Genomic DNA, 27,530 nt, shown 5'->3' with positions numbered 1-27,530 from the left:
TCCTTTAAAACGTATTTTAATAGTGAAAAACTGCTGAGCACTGTGACTTTTTCACACTACAGTAGATGTTACAGACAAATGTCAAAGGAGTTAATTCCATCAGTTTCACTTGCACACAATGGAAATGTTTTGTTCAAATTTGAACAAAAAGACATGTTAATTGATAAAATGTAATTTACAATAAGGTCTCAAAAAAACCTCAGTTTGAATTTCGACCATTACATTTACACAAAACATGCTGACTACACGATGTGTGAGCATTGCAGTTGTTTCAGATTCCCACTCCACTCTGTGATTATAGTCAAATATCAACTGTCATCTATGCACCTCCCTGTTGATCGTATTAGAGAGTCGATTCAGAGATTGAATGGCGGAAATGGGTAATTGTTTGACTCATCCATTGTCACACAATTAAATAAAATGATATATAATGTTCTCTCTTTTGCTTTTCCAAAACGTCCACTCAATGTGATGTTTTCAATCATTGTATGCATCATTGCAAGTTGGTCTCATTTAACAGTTTTGATAAATCAACACATTGTTTCATAAACTCAAGCACAACCCCTTAACAGTGGATTTCATAAGCAAGCTGTGATCCAAAAAGGAGACTCTGACTGAGGAAGACCTCCTCTGGGTCCGTGGTTAATGGGCCCTCGCCGCCATCTCCTGGTTTCCTCCTAACCTCCATCCCTCCTGATCTGGACAGGGTCTGAATCACTTGATGATCCAGGAGAGCTTCTTTCATACTCTTTTGTTGGACATACCCTCCCATTATGGGACACCTCACCGACGCGGACCCAACTGGCTTTGCACGGTTCAGCACGTACATCTCATGGCCGTGGTCGTCGCTGTACTCCTCCAGCTGTGCAAAAGTGGTGGGTCCATCAGAGTAATCATTAACATAGATGATGCTCTCTTCTTTGCTGGTACAGTAGGATGCCACTTCTTCTTTATGGTATTGCTGGTGACGGGTATATATCATAATCAAGAGAAGAATAGCAGTAAGTGCTAGTAAGGAGATGCCAACAGCGATGGCGGTCTGTGTGGCCGGGCCAAGAGCACTAAAGTCCATGCTGTCTTGCTCATAAAGTGGCTCCTGGCTAACATCCACAACCTTTGGTTGGTAGAAGGAATTCGATGAAGACGACACAGATGCGTGTGTGTTTAATTGAGGCCAGAATTGGGAGGAATATGAGGATGAGGACATATTGACCGCTAAGTGAAATGTAACCCTTGCCACACCACCAGGGTTCCATGCCTCGCACTCATAGCGACCAGCATGTGCTACTGTCACATTGCTGAGGAAGAGCATACCGCTGCCCATGTCTGGGTCGAAACTGTCCCTCTCACCGCCCTCCTCGGTCCCACGTACAAGCCCAGTGAGCCCTCCGATCTTTATCCCCGCACTGCTGGGCAGGGCCGTCACAACTCCTCCAACACCAGGTCGGAATAGTTCACCATCGGGGCCCAGCTCTTGAACCAAGCCTCGAGGGGACAACTGGGCCTTGCCGTTGGAAGATTTTTTCCAAGTCACCTGAGGCTGAGGATATCCTGAGGCTTGACATGACACTCTGAGGCTCTCTCCGAGTCTTACAGTTAGATGACTGGGTTCAAGTTGTACAACAGGGGGAATGCATACCAAGCTGTTTGGAGCCACCTCACCCAGGCTGAGGTGGGAAAGGCGAGGTGGCTCCGAGCACATTAACCGACGCTGCTCAGCAGTGCTTAAGAGCCGCTGTCCGTCCTCGCTGATCCATGTCCTTAGCCAGCCAAGAGCACAATCACAGCGCCATGGGTTTTCTGGAGAATGAGAATGAAGATGGACACGATTATTTTTGAACTGGGTGAAATTTTATCATCACCACTTATCTGACTAAAAGTTAAAGGGGAAATCAACCCAAACAATTTTTTTTAAGAATATGTTCCCAGCAGGCCCACTAGTTGAAACACGGCATTCTAATTACCGTATTGGCCCGAATATAAGACGGCCCTGATTTTAAGACGACCCCCTCTTTTTCAAGACTCAAGTTTGAAAAAACTTTTTTTGAACACCAAATTAATTTTTATACAGAAAATAATTACAGTACATCTGAAACAAATGATTATAACAATATATTTGAGAGAAAAAGTATGTTATTTGAAATAACCTCATTCAAATCTTAATATCTGAACATTTAAATATGTAAACTAAAGTGCAATCACATTCGTAAATGAATGGCTTCTGTTTTTTGAAATGTAAATAAACCAATCCATTGTGATCAAACAACAAAATTGCAATAACTTAACCATCAAAGTGAAGTCTAACTAACTGTAGTCTTGAAACAAATCTGAATAAGGAAAAACATTGCAATAAAATAATGCTAACTGGTTTAACTTGAGAGTAGCTGAGATCTGTCATGACAGAACATTACTCTTCACAAACTTTCTGCCTCGCTGTGCGCACGTCATCTTCACGTGACAGGGGTCCGCTGTGGCCTGGGGAGTCAAGTTCAGCATTCGCTTCAATGATATCTGGCACCATCAAGCGTCGTGAATGGGTAGAATGTCTAGACCCCGAATATAAAACGACCCCCACTTTTTCAGTCTTATTTCAATGCAAAAAACACCATCTTATATTCGGACCAATACGGTAATATTCAGGGGTGCGCATAACTGGTACGCAGGTACGCATGCGCAACAGAAATCACTGATGGTCATTTGCGTCACGAAGCGCATTTGCGTACCTGTACACACTAGTGGTGCAGTGGAACGAATCATCTTTGATTGGTAAGGATCAAGCATCGGTTCAGGATGGGCACGATCCGCAGAATGGTTGGTGAAAAAAAATGTGTTTTCACGTAAGTTTCATGTGCAAGAGCGTTTTGCAAACATACTCAACGAACACACCGCCTCCACAAAGGCTAACTTCAAAATAAAGCTTACCAAATAATACATTTAGTCATTAATGCCAATGCAATAGCCTAAGGGAACTTTTACTTTGAAGTTGGCCCACGAGGTAGCGTAACGGCTAACTTGACTTCCATGATCGACGTATCAGCAGTAGTAACGCTTGCTACCAACAGAACACTGTCTCGAAATCATTTTCAGCCGCTAATTTAGGACACGAACACACTGCTGGTTAATAACGCTGTCATTGTATGATACGGCACAAGTCTCCGGCGTTAGTGGCTAGCAGCAGTTATCATTAGCTGGTAGTTCAACAGCTGCTCCTTGGCTTAATTACTTTTTCATCTTCTTTTTCTATATTGTGGACCTACATTACTTCGTAATGTGCTGTCCATGTTTTAAGAAAGTGGCCTTAAATTGCACTTCAAGTCTTTTTCCTTATGAAAAAAAAACAAAAAAACTTTGTCTTCATTTAATTTATAACAACACGTTTGCCTAACAATTGTGAGAAAACATTCAGCTCAAAATGTCTGGGAGGATACTTTGAAATGTATGAATCGATCCGAACCGTCACTTATGTGATCCAATGGACCACTAGTGAGTACCAAAGACAATTTCCTGGTACTCATGTGAGTACCGCATGAAAAAAAAATGTGCACCCCTGTTAATATTGCGTTTGTGGAATATGAGTTAAGCAGCAAAAGCCACTTCTTTTTAGCCATCTCGGGGGACAGCCATTTTGTCACTTCTGTCTACTGAAAATGACATCACAACTGTTCAGGGCTCAGGGAACGGCCAATCACAGCTCAGCTTCAGAAAACAGGTCAGCCGTGATTGGTCGTTACCTGATTCCTGAGCAATTGTGATGTAATTTTCAGTTGACAGAAGTGACAAAACGGCCGCACCCAGAGATGGCTAAAAATGGGTGGATTAACTCTTATTTCACAAAAGCAATATTCATCAGAATGCCTTGTTTAACTAGTGGGCTTGTATAGAACTTCCATCCATCCATTATCCATTCCGCTTATCCTCACAAGGGTGCTGGAGCCTATCCCAGCTGTCTTCGGGCAGTAGGCGGGGGACACCCTGAATTGGTTGCCAGACAATCACAGGGCACACAGAGATAAACAAACATCAGCACTCACAATCACACCTAGGGGCAATTTAGAGTGTCCAGTCAACCTACCATGCATGTTTTTAGAATGTGGGAGGAAACCGGAGGACCTGGAGAAAACCCACGCAGGCACGGGGAGAACATGCAAACACCACACAGGTAGGCCGGAGCCGGGATCGAACCCACAACCTCTGAATTGTGACGCGGACATGCTGACAGTCGACCACCGTGCCGCCTGCATAGAACTTATTCTTGAAAAAAGTATGTTTGGGTTGACTTTCCCCTTTAATTCTGTTGATATGTGTACAGTGCTCAATTCTTGTGTGATTATATGCAATTGTTTGTATGAAGCACCTTTGAACCTAATACTCATTAGTTTTACCATGGAGTTCATTTCACAAATTCTTATGGGCCATAGGAAGAGGCAATACATTTTTTAGAGAAGTGCTGACTCTTGCAAAAAAAAAATATATATATATACTCTCCTTTGCATTATTGATAAATGTTTGGCATACTTTGAAAATGCCGGTACTGTCAAGTTTTTAATAACGGTGACAGTTTGAGTCTGGAACAGATTAATTGTATTTCAATGATTTCCAATGGGAAAATACATAGTTTCTAAATCTAATGTGATAAGCAGAGCTTTCCACTACATAAGTGAGGCAGTATGGAACAGCAGGTGCCTCCACAATAAATGTTGACAGCGGAAAGTTTAGACTGGCAAGGGGAAAGCTCTTTTAGCTTAGTATTACTTTGTTATTATGAAGACATGCTTTGTGGTTGGTATTGAACAGTTGCTATGGAAGCACTCACAATAAACTCATTGCGGCACTGCCATTGTTTCCAAGCTGGCAGTCGTATTTGGCATATTTTAACCATGCCAGTAGCCTCAGAATATTCTTCCTTTCATTGATTGTATTAGTCAGCTTCTGACAAAACATAGTATCACAACTGCGAAGGTCAACAAAAAAATTATGAACCAGTAATGTTACTTTTGCAGCTGCTTCACAAGATTACATGTTACTTGTGATTTCATTTCATGACTAATAATGCGGTCTTTGAATTCTGACTTTCTTCGAACCTGTGACTCGGAGCACCTGCAGGCTAATAAGTGGTTGAAGTGATGAAGCTCCCAAGGTGTGGAGGTGATTTTGGCTGAGATCCAGTAGAGCCAGAGATGACAATCCTGACAGAGCTTTGTCTGCCAGTAGCTCTATGCTGTTTTCCTGCAAGTGGAGTTCCTGGAGGCGCTGCAAGGACAGAGCATAAAATGACAAATGTGAATTGAAGTGAGCAATAAACAAAACGAAATGAACAACCATGAACCATGAAATCTTCACAGGCAAATGAAAGCTACTCCATATCCTCCAAACCCACCTGCAAACCCCTGAAGGTGTTGTCCTGGACTTGAGTGATCTGGTTGCCTGAAAGGTAGAGGATCCGAAGATGCTCCAGACCCTGAAACATCTCTGGGGTGACAAGATGGATGAGGTTTCCATTGAGAGCAAGTTCAAGTAGCTGCCCCTGACTGAGAAATGCTCCCGGCTCCAGAGCTGAAATGCTATTATTTTGGAGGTACAGGTAATGGAGGCTGCCCAGTCGGGTCAGATCCTGAAGACGAATATGCACAATAGCATTGTCCTGCAGGAACAATGTCTGTAGGGTAGATAAGGGAAATTAAATCAATCAAAATCACTTCATAAGGATTTGCTTTATAGATGACAAGTGAAACACAATGTTGTCTGAAATTGTTCTTAAGGGACAGATGGCAGTAAGCAAAGCCTTCGGCACTCTACAATGGGTCTGTATCTAGAAACATCTTTCTATATGGACTCAGACCCCTCGACAGATGATTTTGTCAAACACATCTAAATTAATCAGCACAAACATCATCAAAAGCAGTTTTTAAATACACACTTTAACCAACACAAGAAATGTGTTAAAAGTCCTTTCTGGTTTGCCTTTGTTACATCCCGGCTAGATTACTGTAATGCACTTCACTTCGGAGTCAGCCAGTCCTATCTCACGCATCTCCAGTTGGTCCAAAATGCTGCTGCTCGCTTCCTAACTGGAGTACGGTAGATGGAGCACATAACCCCGATTCTGGTTTCCCTTCACTGGCTCCCAGTGCATTTTGGGGTTCATTTTAGGATGCTTGTATTTGTTTACAAGTCTTTAAATGGCCCTGCCCCAGCGTACCTCTCCAAGCTCCTCTACTCCTATGCACCTTCCCGGAGCCTCAGGTATGCAGACCAGGCGCTGCTCGAGGTGCACAGGACTAAGCGGTGCCTCAGAGGAGATCTGACCTTTTCTGATGCAGGTCCTTCCCTTTGGAATGACCTTCCATTAAATGTTAGGCAAGCTGTCCATTGTTAAAACCGTTTGAAGACACATTTCTATTCTTTGGCTTTTGATTTGACATTGATTTGATTTCTGCTGTTTTCCGGTGTCTATTGTATATAGTATTTTGTGTTAATTTATTGCTTTCACTTGTTATATTACTGCTATTTTCTTGTTTTGCTTTGTTACAGTTGTAGCTGTTGTGAAATGCGCTATATAAATAGAGTTGTATTGTATCGTGTGGTATAACAAAAAATATTTTAATAGCTCATTTTCAAGACCAAATCATTGCACAGCATCTACCCTAACCACTTTGTCCAAGCATGGACATGGATTTGTAATATCAAATGTAAAACAGAAAAAAATAAGATGACATACAGAAAATTCTCCAAGAAATGGACAATGTTGTATTTATAAAACAATTATTGCCGAATGTATCATTTATTGTTGGTGTTTGAAAAAAAAAAAGAAGAAAGAAAGGAAAAGACAAAAAGGAACCATAAGGTAAAGTACAAGAGAGTTTATGATTGAGGTTAATGGAAAGAATTATTCGAGACATGGTTTTATCAATATTCATGAGCTGGCTTAATGCTAGGGGCCTGAACCCATGATGTGAAGACGGGTTGATGTTAAACGTCTTGTTGACAAATGATCGGAGGGTCACTTTCTATACTAGAATGAATAATTGCTCCTCCCTTGGGCTTACGTCCAAGATGGTCACGGCGAAATGATTCAACACAACCATTTCACTCAAATACATTAGAATGGATCACAGAGATGTCAACAGATTGGAAATATGGGAAGTCACTGATATGTTAGTGGAGGTTGATTGTAGACTGACCTCAGTGAAGGATGGGACACCCTGTGGGATTTCTTTGATTCCAAAAGAGCCACACTCCACCGTGAGACTGTAGCAGCGGCAACCTGAGGGACATCCCAGGGAAGGTTGGGAAACTAAAGCCAGGATGATCAAGATGCGTGTAGACAGCCACAAGATGATCATGGTGGATGAACAACTGAGGAACCGACATTGAGAAAGGAGAAGACAGGCATCAACTCAATGCATCACTTATCATTACTTCTGTAACAAGAACTTGACTTCATTTAAATGTAGTGTAATGCAAGACAAACATGAACATCATCTGCATGCATATTGCCTGCACACCGATGAGGTGTGACTACATTTCACACTCTAATGAGAAGCGGTGCCAGAGTCTAATAAAAAATGTCTGCCCTCTACCCTTGTACAGATAAATAAAGTATGCAAAATACTGGATTCACCACTTTGAATTAAGTGCAATTCATCAGCCAAAATAATAAGCACGTTGTTATTATGTCTGCTAAAGGGCTGGGGTATGGATTTCACCATTATCTTCCTAGTAATGGGAATAACACAAATATAAATTTATATTCAATAGTATTATTACAAGATCCTGACAATACATATATAGTACATCACAAACAAGTGTAGGTTATGGTGATTGTCTCCAAACATGGTTTTCTAGTTACTGTATCACTGCAAAGACAATAGGTTTTCACAAGCCTCTTGCATGCCGTGTTATTACATTGTCTATTTACAGTATGCATGTACTGGTTAGGGAATGTTCATTGCCTGCGATGATGTTCATAAAATAGCCAAGGAGGACTGATAAAAAATCTAGGTTGGGAGAGCTACTCCCCATATCTAATAAAGGCCAACATCTACGGCACTGACCTTCTTAAAGATGTGATGGAAAAACTTTGTCCTTTCATTTCAAAGACACATTCACTGTTTATCTGTTTTATAGTGGCATGAAGACAACTGCGCAAATTGCGTGCTCGTTGTTCACTATATTTTACCATTAAACGCTATTTTCCTCCGTATTCCTTCAGCAACAGCACGTTGGGTTCAGTTTTACCTCTGTAAACTCTGAAACCATGTTTACACCAAAAGAAACCTCTTGTGGTAAACAGCTCTAATTTAATTGATGACAAACATCAGCGTTAGCCTCTGGCTGTATCTTGCTGCAACTTTTTCCTTTGATATAAACTTTATTTACTTTAATTATCAAATTGTTTATTTACTTCATTTTTATTTTAATGAATTTGTACAAAAGATATTAGTTTATTGTTGGTTTCAGCCAATTTCTTAATATATAAGAAATGTGCAGCTAGCAATGCCTCTTAGGTAATTAATGGTGATTGAATTTAAACTGTAGTTCATTGTCAACTGTTCACATCAGAAAAGCCTTGAACTAAATTTTTAATGCCAGGGTAATAGCAGGGTATTTTGCTCTGAGATGATACACCAAAAACGTATTAATTTGAATTCGGCTGTCTGTAAACAGGGCTCTCTCTCCACGCTGCAGCAGAAAGTAAATTGTATTTAGCAACAAGGAGACACAAACCATGTGCAAACCAAAATAAGACTCCTAAAATACCCTAAGTCTTCCATCCATCCATTATCGATACCGCTTATCCTCACAAGGGTCGCGGGTCGTGCTGGAGCCTATCCCAGCTGTCTTCGGGCAGTAGGCGGGGGACACCCTGAATTGGTTGCCAGACAATCGCAGGGTACACAGAGACAAACATCCGCACTCACAATCACACCTAGGGGCAATTTAGAGTGTCCAATCAACGGAATGTGGGAGGAAACCGGGGTACCCAGAGGAAACCCACGCAGGCACGGGGAGAACATGCAAACTCCACACAGGGAGGCCGGAGCCGGGATCGAACCCACGACCTCTGAACTGTGCGGTGGACGTGCTAACCAGTCGACCACTGTGCCGCACTACCCTAAGTCTGCCTTGCCTAATATAAAGCTGCCTCATTGAAAAGAGTTGAGAGCGACAGACAGGTTACCAATTGGGACATGTCCAAATTTGTAATTTGATTGATTGCCATTATTTGAGCATCATGTTTAAAGAGAAAGTCAACCCAAACATATTTTTTTCCAGAGTATGTTCTATGCAGGGCCACTAGTTGAAATACAGCATTCTGATTGATATTGCGTTCGTGGAATATAAATTAAGCAGCAAAATGCTCCCACTTTTAGCCATTTCAGGAGGTGGCCATTTTGTCACTTCTGTCAACTGAAGATGACATCACAGTTGCTCAGGGCTCAGATAACAACCAATCATGGCTCACCTGTTTTCTGAAGCTGAGCCATAATTGGTCGTTATCTGAGCCCTGAGGAACTTCAATATCATCTTCAAAATGAGCTAGCTAAAGATGGGTGGATTTCTCAAATTGCACAAATGCAATATTAATTAGAATGCTGTGTTTAGACTAGTGGGCCTGCATAGAACATATTCTGGAAAAAAATATGTTTGGGTTGACTTCCCATTTAAAATAGAATAGACAATATACGATATACGCCCAGCAGTTCAAGTCTCACCATATTTTACTCATAGAACTGACATCAAGCATGTCTTATTTGTAGTGGTGTACAATGTAATATTGTAGCTCATATTTCAGTGCGGCAACACTGCACTATTAAGAGAATGAGCAATGACCTGTATGTTAATATTTCATGTTATATTTAGAGAGCATTTATGAGGATAGCCTAGCAAAAGTAATCCATTGTGACCTACATCAATAGTTAAGTCATCAGAGAGACACTTGAGAGTAAAAGCAGCGAAGAGCTCTTCACGCATGGAAAGACTGTATCGTAATTGTTTGATAGACAAAGGACAAAAATTGAATTTTAAATATGGCCTTGGACTGTCATTTCATTTGTTTTTCAATATTTTGATATGTGCGTGTGTGTGAGAGACAGAGGGAGAGAGAGAGAGAGAGAGAGAAAGAGAGAGAAAGAGAGCGAGAGAGAGAGAGAGAGAGATATTAATTGCTTTGTTTCACAATGAAAATGTCACAGGGCGAACAGAGAGCAAAGATACTTGTTCGCCCCAGGCTAAGAATAGACACAATAAAGAATGTATCTTGCCTGATAGATGTTATTAGGCAATGAGCAAAACATCTGGCAGAGCAGTGGCATAGTAAGTATATCTGCCATACAGTCAGGAGAACCACGTTTGAATCTACATTGAAAATTCTATCTGGGTGTGGAGTATACAATTTTTGTAGACTAAATTGTCCAAGTGTGCCCTGTGATTGACTTGAGACCAGTCCAGGGTGTACACCGCCTCCAGCCCAAGTCAGCTGGGATAGGCTTCAGTTATCCGTGGCCCGAATGAGGACAAGTGGCATAGAAATTGTATGTATGCATGGCTAAACATCAATGCAAAAGACATCCTGCTAGGCAGAGCTTTTGGATTTGTTTTAGCCCAGCTCAGAAAACAAAAAGATGACAAATCCCAAAAAAGAATGTTCAGTTACTTGGCTTCCTAAATCAACATTGCTGACTCTACTATTTTTTCTTTTTGCTCCTCTATTTCATGCCTACTCCTGCTTTGATTCTCATGTTTTTGTCATGCTGATGTTGAGATTTCAATGGTGAGAGGTCAATTTGTTCATTTCAATTTCAGTAATCCTCTGCGGTATATGCGTAATCTGCACAATCAGATGCTTGTTAGCTAAGCCGCTCTCATCACTGTTGATGTTTTCACAGAGAGGTCTCCCTTGTTTGCTTTTAAAAATGAGGTCAACTGTATCTCTCCAACGACAGTGTGAAAATGTAATAGGCGGATTTGAGCTTAATGTTGTGTACTTAGATCTGCATGTTAAAATCAACTAACTAGAACAGGGCAGATTTCATTCTCAAATGTCGAACGTAATCACATCAAAACAGCACAACGAGCATATGAGCATCCTGATGAGCAAAACATAATTTTTCACTGGACTACTGAACAAGTTAGATTTTCACGTTTGTTTGAAAACATTTTTCTAATATCGGTAATAGAAATAATGGAAGAGAATTAATATTTTCCAAAGTCCAACTATTGCCTTCAGGGAACCTCTTATGCCCTTTGCAGGCATTTCATAAGCATTCTTAAATAAGTAAAAATAAGTTACCACTGCTCAGATAAACCGTAACATTGATGTGGTGATTTCTGCTTTGAAGCTGAATCGTTCTTATGTCTTATGATTGTTGTTGACTTAGTGTCAACTTTTTCAGCCACATTACACAGTTAGTTTCTGACAGATATTTGGTACAACAGATGTGACATAACTACACTTTGTCAGAATGTGCTGCAGTCTATCACTAAGCAACACCAACATTACATGATATAAAGTCATAATTACAGTATTTGTATGAAAATATATTTCTTGGATTTAAATCCAGTGAAAAACATTCGGCGCAGTGGATTCCAAAGTAATTAATTGCGTGCTAATTGTATCCTGGAAATGTTGCTCCTGTACTATATTTCAGGTTGTAAATTGAGGACCCTGTCATGATCCGTGTTTTTGATTATTTGGATTTCATTGGATTTACAGTTTTTGCATGTTCTCCCTGGGTCCCTTTTTCATGTCTGTCTCGTTAGGTTTTTGTGTCCACCTGTTCTTATCAGCCCGGTCCCTTGTGTCTACCAACCAGATCCCACGGCCACTTGTGTCTTGTCCAGGTGTTCCTTCTTGTCTTGTCAGTTAGCTTGCATTTAATTCCCTGATTTTGTTCTGTCTTTGTTGGTTCATTGTTGGTGTTTGCTGCTTCAGTTCCTGTCACTGTGAGTCACGTCTTCCCAGAGTCCAGTCTTGTTTCCTTTTGTAGTAAGTTCATGCCCAGTTTTGGTTTGTTACTTTGAATCCTTTTTTGGGGGGACTTTGTTAGTTTAATTTTTTTATTCCTTACAGTACCTAGTTTGTATTTTTGTTATTTTGTGAATAAATACTTTTCCTTTAGCTCGCCGGTCTTGTCCTCAACCATGCTAACCTGTGACAGACCATCTAGGCCTGTTTGGTAAGTTATGACAAGATGCAAAGTATTTCGACTAAAGATCCAAATGTTCTCAAATCTGACACATTAGCCTGCCAAAAGGTTCTATTTCTCCTACTTGTTTTCAAATGCACAATCATACATCTAATAATAACAGCAGCAATGGCAAACATTCAACACATAGGAAATTAAAGCTAAAAGTGTGAGAAGTAGAAAAGATGTTGATGTTTCAGAGTGCAGCTGACAGCCACAGCGCTCGGGGCAGAAGCCAAGTTCACATCTGTGTGTTGCCATTGCTGCTGGTCTGCCTCATCTGTTGTTATGGTAACTCTGATGATAAGGGGGAAGCATGCTCGCGGGACCGAAAAGCCAGACACACTTTCTGTGAGCTTAGGCAAAAAGCTGCATAGAAATACAAGCTGTCATTCCTTCTGGAAAAATCGCTCGCAGGAACTCCAGCTCTGTGATGACCAGGAGATGAATATGAAATTCTCTTTCATTCCCACTTGTTTTTTGGCTGAAATTTTTTCTCTACTTTACGGATTCTTTCTCTTTCTCTCTCTCTAACTCTCGCGACTCCCAGGCTCCCTCAACGATTTATCTGAAAGCCTCCATCATTTTCCTGTCCTCCATTTCTGACCTCTTTCTTTTCTCATCGCTCGTCCTTGTGGCCTGACTGACAGGTACTAAATCATTTGTCTCACTGCATCCTTTTGTCCACAAACACACTAAGGCCAAGGTGAGCTGGGATGACACTCTGGCGCGAACTCATAAAAAAAAAATAAAAAAACAACCTCAGAATTTGAGTGATAGTCTCAACGATACACAGAAAAACCCAAGCATGTGAATGCCCATAAACATGCAGTGCACATCCAAGGCAGCCTTTACGTTAGAGTTTGACTGACGGATCAGATAACACACACACAAACACCCACGCACACACAGACCTCTTATGCACTTGCGCATCAACACCACCAACAGTCAACATTATTCTCCAACACAAATCAGATCGGAAGAGATGGACATCAACACAACATACGCACTCACACATATTTGTAGGTCAGTGGTCAAGGAAGCCCTGCTCAGTTAATGGCACACGATTGATTTCTTTCTTTTTCACACAACTACTCTGACAAGCTGGGCCCAGCCATTGATTTGAAATTGCCTTTGTAAATATATGTGATAGCAAGAGATAAATGGGTGCCTAATGTTTATTGGTCATATAGATGTGCCTCGGAATGACCAATTATGACATTTTGGGTGGTCATTACTTCCTGACGTCTCCAAATTTAGGTTTGAATTGATGTCCTTGGTTCACAGCGGGGTTGAGAATGAGATGGTCTATAGACAATGTATAATGTCATTGAGCGGTTTCCCAATCGTTTGTATGTGACATGGGCAGTTGTTCCATTTGATTTTATAGTTTTTTTTTTGTTTTTTTTTTTTGTTATAGTTATTAAAACAGAGTCATTGAAGTCTCAATATATATCTCAATATAGTCACAATCATGATTATATATTTTTCCATAATTGCCCAGCCTTACCGCCCACTGTGTTACGATTGGTTGTTTACGTGTTGTATCAGTTGCTCTGCAGATGTTATGGTCCGTTTATTCTTTGTCCTTTATGATGTCATATAGACCTGAAGTCTTACAGTTTAAAAGTTTGAGTTACACACTGACACATTGTCAGTACGTTAAACCTTTGAGTGAGGATGCAAATTCTCTTCCAGTCCTAAAATCTGTTGTTACTTTGTGTTTTTGTTGATAAAGACTTTTTACTCTTCAACTTCCATGTCATATCTGCATATGGGTCCAAATCCCTATCCTCACATGACAAAATGTACTGACCTGTCATGGACCCAGCAGACTCAGACAGACTCAAGCCAAAGACATCACCACCTGCTCCTAAACATCCCTCCACCTCCAATCAGGTAGTGATTGTCTCACCGGGTGCTGCTTTGCTTTTTCACTGGTAACCTCTCGTGTCGATCCTCCACGATGGGTCGCTCAAGCCGTCGCAAGTCCCGGTCTGCCTCCAACTGCCCTCAGCCTGCTGACTACGCCCAAACCCTTTGTGTAAAAGCTGTCTTCTCTTCCATGTCTCTCTCATCTTTGCCATTTACTTGTCCTAATTTTGTACAGTCCCCTTCTAGTTTAACTCCCAATGTTTTGTTTTTAGACTCTGATTTTTCTGACTGTGAAGATGGCCATGATTTGGTTCATCTCCTTTCTGATTCTGACTGATTCTGGGCTTCCCTCTTTATCAAGCCCTCCTCAGTTTTTGTACGATGATGATCCCTTGGTTTCCGATTCAGATTTTGACACAGATTTTGGTTTTCCGAGTCCCTTCCCAAGTCACTATTCAAGCCCTTGTCAGTTTTTGTCATGTTTTTATGATGATGATTCCTTAGTGTCCACTCCAGAACACTTTCCATCAGACCCTGGCTTGGGCGCCCGCTCGGCCATTTACACGGGACACCGCGGGGTGGCCAACGTAGACGCCCGAGTGGAGGTTCTGGTTCCTCCTGTAAGTCCGCTTTTTCCAAGTCGCGTCATTCCGAACCTGTACCCTTAGTGTCCACCACTGAACCCTTCCCTTCAGACCCTTCTTTGGATGCCCGCTTGGCCATTTACACGGGACCCCGCGGGGTGGCCAACGTAGACGCCCGAGTAGAGGTTCTGGTTCCTCCTGTAAGTCCGCTTTTTCCAAGTCGCGTCATTCCGAACCTGTACCCTTAGTGTCCACCACTGAACCCTTCCGTTCAGACCCGTCTTTGGGTGCCCGGTTGGCCATTTACACGAGACCCCCACGGGGTGGCCAACGTAGGCGTCAGAGTAGAGATTCTGGTTCGTCCTCAGCTTTTTCCAAGTCACGTCATTACGAACCTTTACCCAAGCCACCACATTGCCCGCCTTTTTCGACACCTCGTTCACTGCGTACTTCTTCACCTAGTCCAGTTCATCCCGTTTCTTCTAGTTTACATTCCTCACTATCTGTACTCCCAATCCCTCGCATCTTGTGTGCATCCCAACCTCTATGGTGGCAGGCTGATGAGGCAGGGCCCCTTCCCAGCACCCTGGCAACTACAGGCTCCCATGCCGGCTCCTCTGCACCCGGTGCTTCAGCAGTGCCATGCCCTCTTCCCGGCACCTCGGCAACTACAGGCTCTCATGCCGACTCCTCTGCAGTGCCAAGCCCTCTTCCCGGCACCTCGGTAATTACAGGCTCCCATGCCGGTTCCTCTGCAGTGCCAGGCCACCTTCCCGGCACCTCAGCAAATGCAGGCCCCCATCCTAGCTCCTCAGCACCACCAGACTCTGACTCTTCCCCAGCGGCGCAAGATTTGCAGCCTCCTTCTGATGCTGCTTCGGCGGCACAAGGTCTTCTGCTGCCCTCTGACTCTGTTCTGGCGGCGCAAGGCCTTCGGCTGCCCTCTGACTCTGTTCCGGCGGCGCAATCTCTGTGGCTGCTCTTGAATTCTGCTACGATGGCGCAAGGCCTTAGGCTGCTCTCTGATTCTGCTCAAGTGGCACAAGGCCTCGGCTGCCCTTTAACTCTGTTCCGGCGGCGCAACCTCTGCGGCTGCCCTTAGATTCTGCTACGACGACACTGGCAGCCCAACGTCTGCGGCTGCCCTTGGATTCTGCTACGATAGCGCAAGGCCTTCGGCTGCCCTCTGATTCTGCTCCGGCGGTGCAAGGCCTTCGGCTGCCCTCTGACTTGGCTCTGGCGGTGCAACCTCTGCGGCTGCTCTTGGATTCTGCTACACCGGCGCAAGGCCTTCGGCTGCCCTGACTCGGCTCTGGCAGCTCAACCTCTGCGGCTGCTCTTGGATTCTGCTACACCGGGGCAAGGCCTGAGGCTGCCTTCATCCCCTGTGTGCCCCCCTGGACGCTCACCGGACTGGCCCCGCCAAGACCTTCTCGTCTGGCCTACGGGTCGCCCACCAGACTGGTCCTGCCATGACTCTCTCGTCAGGCTTCCTGGACGCCCACCGGACTGGCCCCGCCAAAAACCTCTTGTCTGGTCTTCGGGAGGGCCACTAGCTTGTCAATCAATCAATCAATCACATTTTATTTATATAGCACTTTTCATACATAAAAATGCAACTCAAAGTGCTGTAAAACATCCAAAGCAAAACATTTAAAAACAATTTAAAAAAAAATCTGTTCATGCCCTCCCTCCCAACAAACCCAAGACAGATATCCATTAGTACATCAGCATTCATTCACACACACCCACACAAAGTGCACAACCTGATAAAATGTGTTTAAAAGACATGACAAGGCACAGAGAAACCATATGAGGAAAGGGTACCCATGGGGAGCTCTCCGCGCCAAGGGGAATGACAGCCCACGGCCACAGGGGCGCCACCACCATAGAGACCCCAGCCCGGATTAGACAGGCGGACCCCACAAAAGTGCGGAGGCCGCCGGCCACCCAGACCCAAGAAGTCCCGGCCACGACCCTCTCACCTGGCCCCCGGGTCGCCCACCAGACTGGTCCTGCCAAGACCTTCTCTCTGGTCTCCTGGACGCCCACCGGACTGGCCCCGCCAAGACCCTCTCGTCTGGTATCCGGGTCGCCCCACAGACTGGCCCCATCAAGAACCACTTGTCTGGCCTTGAGGAGGGCTACTAGACTGCCCCCGCCACGACCCTCTCGTCTGGCCTCCGGGTCGCCCACCAGACTGGTCCTGCCAAGACCCTCTCATCTGGTCTCCTGGACGCCCACTGGACTGGTTCCGCCAGGAATCTCTTGTCTGGCCTTCTCTGATCTGTTCTTGATTTTGTTTTGCTTTAGAATTTAGTTTCATGTTTTCATCATGATTCTTTTGTGTCGGTTTAATTACTTTAATTTTTGTTGTTTTATACTTAAATTTAATTGTTTTTGTTGTTGTTTTTTTTTTTTTTTTTACCTAGTTTCTGTTGTTTTACGTTCTGGGCTCCAGGTGGTGTCCCTTGAGGGGGAGGTACTGTTATGATTGGTTGTTTACATGTTGTATCAGTTGCTCTGCAGATGTTATGGTCCGTTTATTGTGTCCTTTATGATGTCATATAGACCTGAAGTCTTACAGTTGAAAAGTTTGAGTTACACACTGACACATTGTCAGTACGTCAAACCTTCTCTGAGTGAGGATGCAAACTCTCTTCCAGTCCTGATCTCTGTTGTTACTTTGTATTTTTGTTGATAAAGACTTTTTACTCTTCTACGTCGGTGTCATATCTGCGTATGGGTCCAAATCCCGATCCTCAAATGACACACTGCTTGGATTTATCAAAGCAGCCGCCCCATTGACAATCCTGTCAACCAAGTCTGTGTGACAGTGATGTTTTTTTAAGAAGAAACAGTAGCCTACTAACTTTCACATTTACAGAGGTGAGCATTTTACTAAAGTTTGCCAGTCCGTCATTCTTCATTTGTCAGCAGCATGGGACCCGTCCCTTATCCGTCAATGCATCTATTTTGCATCTATAACTGCAATCATCTGTCAGTGAGTCCGTCATGTTATTTTAAACGCACCTAACATCAATAAACATCAAAGGCCCGGCAGTCCGTCAATCGTCATTCCGAAAAAAAAAAGGTACAACAGATGAAAAATCCATCCATTCATTATCTGAACCGATTTAATTAAAATGGTAAACGGAGCACACGATGTACATCACAATGTGTTGGCTTGCTGCTCAAACAGCTCTACACTTGCACACAAGTTTTACTTCAAAGTTTTGCTTACCCTAACCATAATCCCATGTCACATTGTTGCCAAAGGTACAATTAAAATGCTTCCTAGTCCTTCTGATAGTGAAATCAATTACCCATTACATTAAAAGAATGTATTTTTCTTCATCTTGTTTTTCTTCCTCTTTTAGTCTTTTAGTGGTTGGCAAACAACTTTTAATGCATTACTACTAATGTTTAACTGTTTATGGTTGCTCTAATTGGTCAACTAGAGATTTTATTTTACCGGCAGTGATTCAAATTAACCGGAGGTAAAAATGAAGTTGTTTGAACGCAGACGCGCACAATGGCTGTCAAATCTTCAACGTGACCACTTAACACCATCATAACATACAAGGTTATGATCTGATGACTTTATATGAGTTACTGTTTTCTTTTACTTTTCATTCAAGATTAACTTCGCACTGCTGTTCAACATTACACGTTTCCGTCTCTCTTCAGCAAAACGGCCATCCGTCAATAATGGACTGTGAGGTCTGTTCGGACTTGACCAGGTTATTTATGATTGCACATACGGACGAAAATCCATCCAAGTATTCCGTCTAATGTCAACAAAACGTAGATGGAAGGCCCAGCTCCGCACATTTACATGCTATCGAGGATGATTGTAAGCAATGATTTACAGTTATTGACGGAGCTCACTTAGAGTTGCAATTGTGGAGAGGCAATGGAAGCTGACAGTCTCCTTTCAGAGCAGTTACATCACAGGTGTCAAATGCTGGTCCATGATGGCCAGTATCATGCATGTTTTAGATGTCTCCCTCCTCCAACGCACCTGATTCAAATGATGTGAAAGTATTATAGCATTATTTGTAACATTTGCATTAATTTCTCCAAACAGTATTTATTTGTTTAAACTTCTCAGACAAGTACCTCACTATCGGTCTTGGAGTTTCTCTCCTCCCTTTTTGCCATGAGTTTGGATTTCTTAAAGGGATTGCTGATAGTCTACTATACAGAGCTGAGCATTGCCTATTTCCCGTCTGTATATTTAATCGACTCACCTGGGGCCAGTCGGTCCGAGTCAGCCAAACGACGTCGAGAACAGGCTTAACCTGTACCACGTCAAATGCAGGTGTCGCACCCCTGACATGCGATCGAGTTAGTAAAAAACAAAAAATAAAACTGTGTGTACGTTGTGGGTCCCACAGACACAATGACATGTCCCCCATATTGTTTTTATTTCACTGATCATCATGCTGTGTGTGGGTCTGTTGTTCTTATATGATATTTATTCTCTGTTTGACTGCGTGTCTGCTTGTGCGGCGCCTGCTTGTTATGTGAAGATTATGTTCTCGACACCGATTGGCTGTCACTGACGAGGGATGGACCAGGACCACGTGGTCGATTAAATATGCAGGACGGTTAGGCGATGGCCAGCTCTGCTATTATATATGGTCAATAGGAGTTGTTTCTGTCTTACGAACAAATTTAGAACGTGTATTACACGCTTTGATAAATGAGGACCCTGATGAGCTCTCATGGCACACAGATGTGCCACGGCACACTGGATGGGAATCACTCCTTTAGACATATGATGGAATCTCACATCCTCAAATAGTGGTTGTCACTGCTGTATTGTGAATCCACGAATGAATCGTTCCACTGATGTGAGGAACCTCAATGTCCCCTCACAAGAGATCATCAGCCCTCCACTATTCCTGACAGTGAGCACAGTAATTTTAGAAAAGTTTGTAAAATAACCTTCATAAATCACCATTGTTCAGAGAAGCTGAATGTGACAACTATTTTGTAAAATCTCTTTCTATGACTTGCAGGGCTCCAGAATGCCCCTAAATTGTGGCATTTTACTCCTAAAATTTGAGACAGTGCAAGCAAATTTTTCATCTACTCAATCCTGTGCGACCAATAAATTTGCAGATTTGTTTGTCATAATTACTATTCTAGAATATTTTCTGTTGCTAAAAAATATCTGCTCCAAACTTCAGCCTATTTATAAGTAATATGGTGAAAATGAGTGGAGTGAATATTTATTTTGCACGTCGTCTGACAGTGTGCGCTGCTAAATGTTCTACTTGTGGGCCTAAAAGTTCAACATAGGGGCCACTTTGCTTTTATTAGAAAAACAAAAAACAAAGTGGCCCCAGTTATTTAAACTCAATGACTTCTGACACTATAGTTGCTACTGTTGTTTGGGGACTAGCTTGAGCAAGGGAAGAGATAGCATTTTCCATGCTCTATCTGCTCTATCTCCTGGGCTTACATAACAACAAAAAACTATTTGTCCTACATGTGAAAGGTAATTCCACACAATCTATTATCGACTGTTTGACATTTTGTGCAACCCCAGGTAGGACACTGTTGCTGAAGTCTTGAAAAATGACTACCGCAAGACGATGGACACGTATGATCCGGCCAGCCGTTGAGCCATGTGGTGTATATGCCTATGTTCTCACCGTATGTTTTCAAGAAGATAAATGTTAAAATGACACTTATTTCTCAAGACAGCCATCACAATTAGTGAGTGTGTGTGCCACTTTTCAGAGTTCTATTCTAGCATTTCATAAACACTGACATCAGTTTTGAATAACGTGCCTGTCACGACTTCCTGCTCTTTATGTTTTAAAGAAAGATCAGAGTCACCATTCTGACACCAATATTGCTGTTTAAAGGTCAATGTCCTCAAAATTCCCCCACAAAGAAGCACTGTTTCCTGTTTAAATGTTAAGGATGATTGACATAGTCGACTAAAGCAATTCATTTTCATTTGTCGCTCTGTAGAATTTGCGGGTCAACATGATCTTTATATATTCTTCTCACTTCATTTTCATCAGTGGATTTGCACACGGCGCCGTCTGTCCCATTGTTATGTTCCCATTCTTTTCTGAGCAGCAGCATTGCTCAGTGTAATTGATGGATGACATCTGACAGGATTGAAGATGGATGAAGGGAAGTTACATCCTTCTCCTTTGAGAAGCATAGATATTCTGTTCATTTTACATTTTGCTTTAGGCCTTTTACACTGAACAATTTACATGTAATTCTGATTCTGTTCAAGCTCAGGCATTCTTGTGCCTTATTGTGCAGTTGCAGCTGCCTGCATCTAAACTGTAAATATGCTTGTTTTTATGGGCCCTCTGTTGACAGTACAGCCATTACTCAAACAGCAGTTTCAAGTGTGTGCAAAGTGTGCCCAAATATGAAATTGAAAACTATGCTCCAATAACAATTTTATTGCACTCGACAGCATTTCAGTTAGTAGTGACTGCACAATACTGTGTGCCGTATATGATAAGAGTCCTAATGGATTGTACTTCAATGTTACCATGGAAGTGACAGCAGATGCCAGACATAGGTCAAATAATGCTGTCATGATTGTCATCCAGCCTGGTAAATAGTTGCGCTGTCAGCCCAGGCTCCTAAATAGTGAAAAGTATTATTCAGCCGCATGCCGTTCTTATTGGGGATGAGCTTTTCATTCTTAAATCTTCAGGGAATCGGTTTACCATACAAAACGTATGACATTGATTTCAGTCATCATTGTCTGGCAGACACGAGCCCATGAAAAATTTAAACATCTGCAAGCATAAGCATTCAACTTGTCCGCTACACACATCTGTTCATACGAGACAACACCAAACAACCATCACCCCCAGCCCCCACCACAAAAATCTCTGAGTTAGACAAACAGAGTCCTATCCAAGGATCTGCTGTTTGGCCCCATGTCCATGTCTCGAATAGCAATTAAGCAGAGTCATATGCATACCCACTTTGAAATTAGCCAAGAAAAGGCACCACTTAATGCTGAAAATGAGAAAACATGACCTTCTAGTCAGAACATTTACTGTCTCTGTGGACTCTGAATTGCAATTTGCTTCCCTCTGCATTTAGCTTGTCATAACGCTGTAAAATCCCACCAATTCATAAATAGTATGCATTGTGCACAAAGCTGAGTTTCTGAACCATTTTCTAAAATTAAGACCACACCGATTAGATCAATTGAATGCTTATCAAATTTATTTTGGGCAAATTATTTTGTAATGCATGGTTGCTTTTAACACAAGCCGTCAGGTACAGATGCATTAGTGCTAGCTGGGGGAAAAACATTTAGGTTTTTTAGGGAGCACGTATTTGCCTGTATTAAAACAGTGTTTCTCAATTAATTTTAAAGATTGATAGAATACCAATAAACTTGCAACTGGGGCACATCAAAAGTTGATTTTTCTGTACAGCAAGGCAAAATGTTCACAAATCTATACTCATGTATTGCAATTTAACAGTTTGTAAATCTTTCAGCTGCTGAGAAGGTGCAGGTGTTTTTGCAACCCGCACAAATTTACCAACGGTACACGATGGTAACAGTCAAGTAACAAGTACCCGTAAACGTGTTGTTGACGAACTAAACTCTGTAATCAAGAATTCCTCTTTATTTATTTTATTTTTTGCCACTTTTCTGTTACTCCTTAATGATGTGATACTGTATGTCGCATTCAGATCTTTTGCACAACAGCAACACCAACAAATGATAATAATAATAATAATAATAATAATAATAATAATAATAATAATAATAATAATAATAATATTTAATGATAAACATCATTAAACTGGGTACATATTTTACACTGGCTAACACGGCATAGTGTTAATACTATTAGTACAATTTAACACCACAGGTTTAATAACGCATTGTTACTACAAAGCAACAACGACAACAACACACATGCAGTTTAGAGTAAATCCTCAACGATCATACTACGTGTCCACCGCGAGTTTTCGCTCTCTCTTTTTTTTTTTTTTTTTTCTATGGCACTGTAGCACTGACTATGCCATCCCGCTTCCATACAATTGTAACCTACCGATTATCCGCGTGTCTCCGCGTGCAAGGGTCCTTGCTCTGGTCACTTAAACGCCGAAAAAAGCAGCAGGCATTCTAAGGAAATAAATTTCCGTTCAAATCCGTGCAGACAGCACTGTTATGTTGTCCGAGTTGGCGATTATATTCCACACAGCGCGACCTCGTCCGTTGGAATTGGACGCTGGGAGAAAGCAGCTGATGTGCGCCAATGCCGGACGTCAGTGCTGGTGATGGTCGAGTGACTCTCTTTACCTCCCCTCCTCCTTTTGCGTTCTTATTCCACACACTGTTTGATATTGTCTTCCAGTAATTACGAACCTAAGTAATGTTTTTGTGTTGAGTTAATTTTCTGCCTCTCGGCGAGAAAGACAGAGAGTGAAGAGAGGGGCGGGCGCTATTAATTATTTTTTCCTCATTCATTTTAAAGCATAGATTTACGTTCCACTCAACCTGGAGCGTTACTCCTTGTTTGAATTTAAAACAGTCAGTCGATATGCTACATAAAGAGTGGATGGACTGTGCCCGCATCCCGCAGTTGGCGCTGTCCCCCCCATCCCGCCTTCAAATGTTTATTAATATTTTATGTAGAATAGGGATTAAACTGCTGATACAGATAGATCATTTGTTTTTGTTTACCTTTACTGCAGTCCTCAAAACCTCCATCTCAGATATTTCTGAGTAAATAATTATGTGTTCAACATTTTTTAAATTTATTTTAAAGGAGGAATTGGTAACAAAAAATTCTTGCAATATCTTGTACCTCAGTGTTGTTAAGACAAGTGAAGACAATTTGCAAGAAACGTTAATTCGATATGATTTGCCTTCGTGGGCCACATAAAATGATGTCATGGGACTGATCTGGCCCTTGGGCCTTGAGTTTGACACCTGTGTGCCAGAGCATTAATTTTAACACGGGCAAAGGGTCTAAATGCATCCACACGGTGTTAAAGTAACATTTGCAAAAGTGTTAAATATTTATCACCCAATAGTGTGTTAGAGCAGTGTTTTTCAACTTTTATTGAACCACGGCATATATTTCTATACGGATAAACAGGTTAATTTTGTACCTTCGGTCATCTAGTGGAAGAGCATTTCATTGTTTTGCCTGTTACTATATGTACACAGCAAATTTTGTAGTGTTAATTCAATACTTCTAGAGTTAAATTTAACACTGTCTGAGTGCATTTGGTCCTTGTCAGAAATGGTGTTAAAGTAACTCTTTCTACAGTGTTAAAAAAAATCAGTGTAAAATTAACTGAAAACCGACTACATATTTTACACTGGCTAACACGGCATAGTGTTAATACAATTTAACACCACATGTTTAATAACTCTGCAGTAGTAAATATGACTCCTGGCAATATTGATTATTTACTCTACCGTGGTAACAAATCAACTCTATTTCAAACACTGCATTGAGTTATAGAAGACTAACACTAAAGTTCAAATAACTCTGGGAAGTGTTAATTTTACACACTGCTGTATACTGTAGATCATAGGTGCTCACACTTTTTCAGAATGCGAGCTACTTAACTGACCAAGTGAAAATGCTCTACCTTACGGGTAGAGTATGGTGTGCATATTTGTAGTGGGTAGGTCCTACCTACTTCAAAAATGCAAAACATATATTTATTTTCAAATATATTGAGGATTCTTTATTTACAATGTATGTTGATGTACCTTGCATAACCACATGAGCCAATATTGCACAACACAACATAATTAGCTATGAACATCTATTTTCTTTTTTAATGTCAAGCGATCTACCAATACTACCTTTACGGTCGACGGGTAGATCACGATCGACGTATTGAGCACCCCTGCTGTAGTTGATTTCTCTACTGCAGTGAAAAACAAACTCAGATTGAGTCAAATGTGCACAGTATTTAACACTGCACAGATGCATGTCGGTTTATTTATACACTTCTGTAGTGTCAAATTACATCTACATAGAATAGCTTGTGAATTTTTTAAACGCATCATTGAATAAAAACGGTCTTCCAAATATTACAAGTTACTGGTAATCAAATTTTTATTGTCCAAAAGAATGAACTAACAGCTCATGTAAAACATGGAAGTGTTCTTATAGGGCCAAGCAAATCAAATATCATCTTCTTGATTGTGTACTTATCAGCTGAATATTTAATTAGTGCGTTGCCTTCCTTACACTCATCTTCACTCAGGCTGGCCTGAAACAAACTGGGTTCTAATCTGGCAGCTGGTTCTCCATGTCCATCTTCATGAGATGGTCCTCCTGATTCTACACAATATAGGAAAATGACATTTAGACAGCCATATAGACTTACAGAAAGATTTTCTCCAGTATTATTAAAGCATCACCTTCGAATGATGATCGTCTATCTCTAGCATGGGATCTCTGAATAGTTTTAATCCTCCAGGCCAAGTACTCCGTGCCACACTCGCCATAATAGAAATGCTCCTCGGATGGTGAAGCGATAACAAAAACAAAAACGCCATCAATGAGTTTTTAAAGTTAGGTTTAAGTTAAGGTGCTCCAAAATGATGTTTGACAATAAACAAAAAGTGAGATTTTGAGTGCATTGGATGCGTTCTGGGGGCAGGAGGAACCTGTACCATTCACCTACAGTACAATGGGTTAATGAGTAGCTCAAATCTCTGCCCCACGGATCTCACAACAACAAGCAATAATAATTTGAGACACCATTCCTGTTCATAAGACTACAGAGATTAGTGTGATTGGTGAATCTGACAAAATACGGAACTATTCCTTTAACATTTTCACAGCCGTTATTGTGTATGATTTACGTAACCGTTCTGGGAGAATGGATCATGGGGTAGGGGAATTAGCTCACAATTCCTCGAGCATTTCTTTCAACTGTCTGGGTGGTGATGGACTGGAAGATCTACACACGCACAAAAAAAAAAAGATTTTCAGTTGCATTCAATGGATTTTTAAGATTTAAATTGATCTAAAAGCTGCATTAAGTTAACTAAAAACTCTTTACAAATATTACCCATTCTTCTGCGTTATACCTGCGGCTAAAATGTTTACCATTGGCCTTCTGGATCTATCTGTCAGGGACTTGCTCCGATTATATTCATTTATTGTATGTTCCCACTAGGCTTCTTGGTAAGAATAGACTCCACCAACTTCAAGCAATGAGTAAAATAATCGAGAATGTTAAGAATACATCCCAGCTATATATTTGTTACTATTAGTGAAAACAGCAAGTCCTCTTCCGAAAAGGGGATTTTTTTTTAAAGAATCATAAAATCAAATGGTTAATAAATTAACACCTTAATGGCCTTGGGGTCTTAAAAATCATTCATGTTCTGCTCTGGTGTTTGTGTTATAATTCTTACATGCTTGGCTTTGTGTCCAGCCTTTGCCGTTTACTGCAACGACTCTCTGAAAAGAGGACTGTTTCTTGAGAATCAGATGAATCAAGGGCAAGTTGTCCAAAGTGCTCAATGGAGGCAGATGAAAGTGAAAACAATAACCATGATATAAATGACATATATAACTGATACAAACCAGTCTCATACTGTATTTGCTGCTAGCACACCACATGAGAATCCTTAACTACATCTTCAAATATGTCTTCACCCAACTCTGTCCCTAAACTGTTAAGAACCTTTACACCTTCTGTCACAGCTGGCACACCAAATTTTTCAAATGCGACAGAAAAAAGACAAATGCATGTGTAAACCAGACGGATGAACTCATGTTCATACCTGTCAACCCCAGGGTACTGAATATTACAAAAGATGTAATTTACCCGTACATAATCTTAGACAATATTTTTGAATGGGTGCTGTCATGTGATCGGAAATGAGCTTAAAATAAAACAAGTAAACATGAAGTTGCGGGTATTGTGACAGCTTGTGCGTGAGGGTGGGTGTGTTGTGCGGATGTGCGAGGAAGAGCGTGGAGAACTCTTGAGTCCCTCTGATGTGTGTTGTGGGGCTACTGGGCTCCCCCTTTTCAACGACGTGCGACGGTCACGATCCGGGAGGCAACTCCAGAAAGCTTTCCCCTGCATTTCCCGACTGCAGTGAAGTGACAAAAACAGGAACGGATAACACTGATAAAATTGACATTTTCGCAATGTACGACGGACATCGTTCATAGTTCAGTAAATCATGCATTCAAAGTTACTCAAAGGTACTCAATGTCATATTTACATAGACAAGTAGAAGACGCGATTGCTGCACATATAAAGGCACAAGTGTGTTGGATTGCAACCTAGAAACGGCTGAATATCCCTGATCATCCTGCTATGAGTATGAGGGTTAGGGTTGGGCTGGTGATGCCGATAACAGCCTATTTTCTGATTCAAAACAATTTGAAAACTACGTGAAAAGAAACAGATGGCGGTGAAGTGAGACAGGAACCACACACAGTGCATAACTCACAGCAAAATAACCGATTCCCGGTAGACTACACATTAGCTAAAATAACCTATTCGCGACCAACTTACTGTAGCCAATTCACAACAGACCAAGACAAGCTGGACAGGCACCCGCTTTAAGCTAGCCATGCAGTCTGCGTATCATTCACATTTTGAATTTGGTATGAGATGCAAACAGAAATCGCTCAAAAACAGTGTACTCATCTAAAATGCAATTTCTGTTAAAATGCCTACATATAATTGTGCTAATATATAACATTCTCACCACAGTTGTGCTTCACTCCGAAATAAGGGAAGTTTGAGTCCATCTTGCAAGCGAGCATGAAAATGATGCTGAAGAAAATTGTCTGGACTCAAACCAGTGAACCTAAATCATTATGTAAGGGTGTGGTTTCAATTTCAAATGGACACCAACCAGGGT

General features: G+C 41.6%; 1 protein-coding gene across 3 annotated transcripts; it reads right to left on the bottom strand.

Moving 5' to 3' along the window:
• Positions 1-27,530, bottom strand: lrrc24 (leucine rich repeat containing 24). Of its 3 annotated transcripts, none has more exons than XM_086044215.1 (5): positions 27,375-27,530; positions 7,182-7,356; positions 5,378-5,656; positions 5,082-5,250; positions 1-1,800 (listed from the first exon to the last, which is right to left on the bottom strand). In XM_086044215.1, the coding sequence occupies exons 2-5, from the start codon at positions 7,341-7,343 to the stop codon at positions 566-568; spliced, it is 1,845 nt and encodes a 614-aa protein (XP_085900341.1). In that variant the 5' UTR covers positions 7,344-7,356; positions 27,375-27,530; the 3' UTR covers positions 1-565. The 3 variants fall into 3 exon arrangements, with proteins under 3 accessions (XP_085900341.1, XP_085900338.1, XP_085900340.1); XM_086044212.1 differs by lacking the exon at positions 27,375-27,530 and adding an exon at positions 22,717-23,203; XM_086044214.1 differs by lacking the exon at positions 27,375-27,530 and adding an exon at positions 18,901-19,036.

The sequence above is a fragment of the Filicampus tigris genome, chromosome 10 (genome assembly GCF_054856515.1).
Source record: "Filicampus tigris isolate MCC_2025a chromosome 10, RoL_Ftig_1.0, whole genome shotgun sequence".
In the NCBI taxonomy this organism is placed as follows: Eukaryota; Metazoa; Chordata; class Actinopteri; order Syngnathiformes; family Syngnathidae; genus Filicampus; species Filicampus tigris.
Note: the sequence above shows the minus strand (reverse complement) of the source record. Positions and strands in the feature narration are given on the sequence as shown.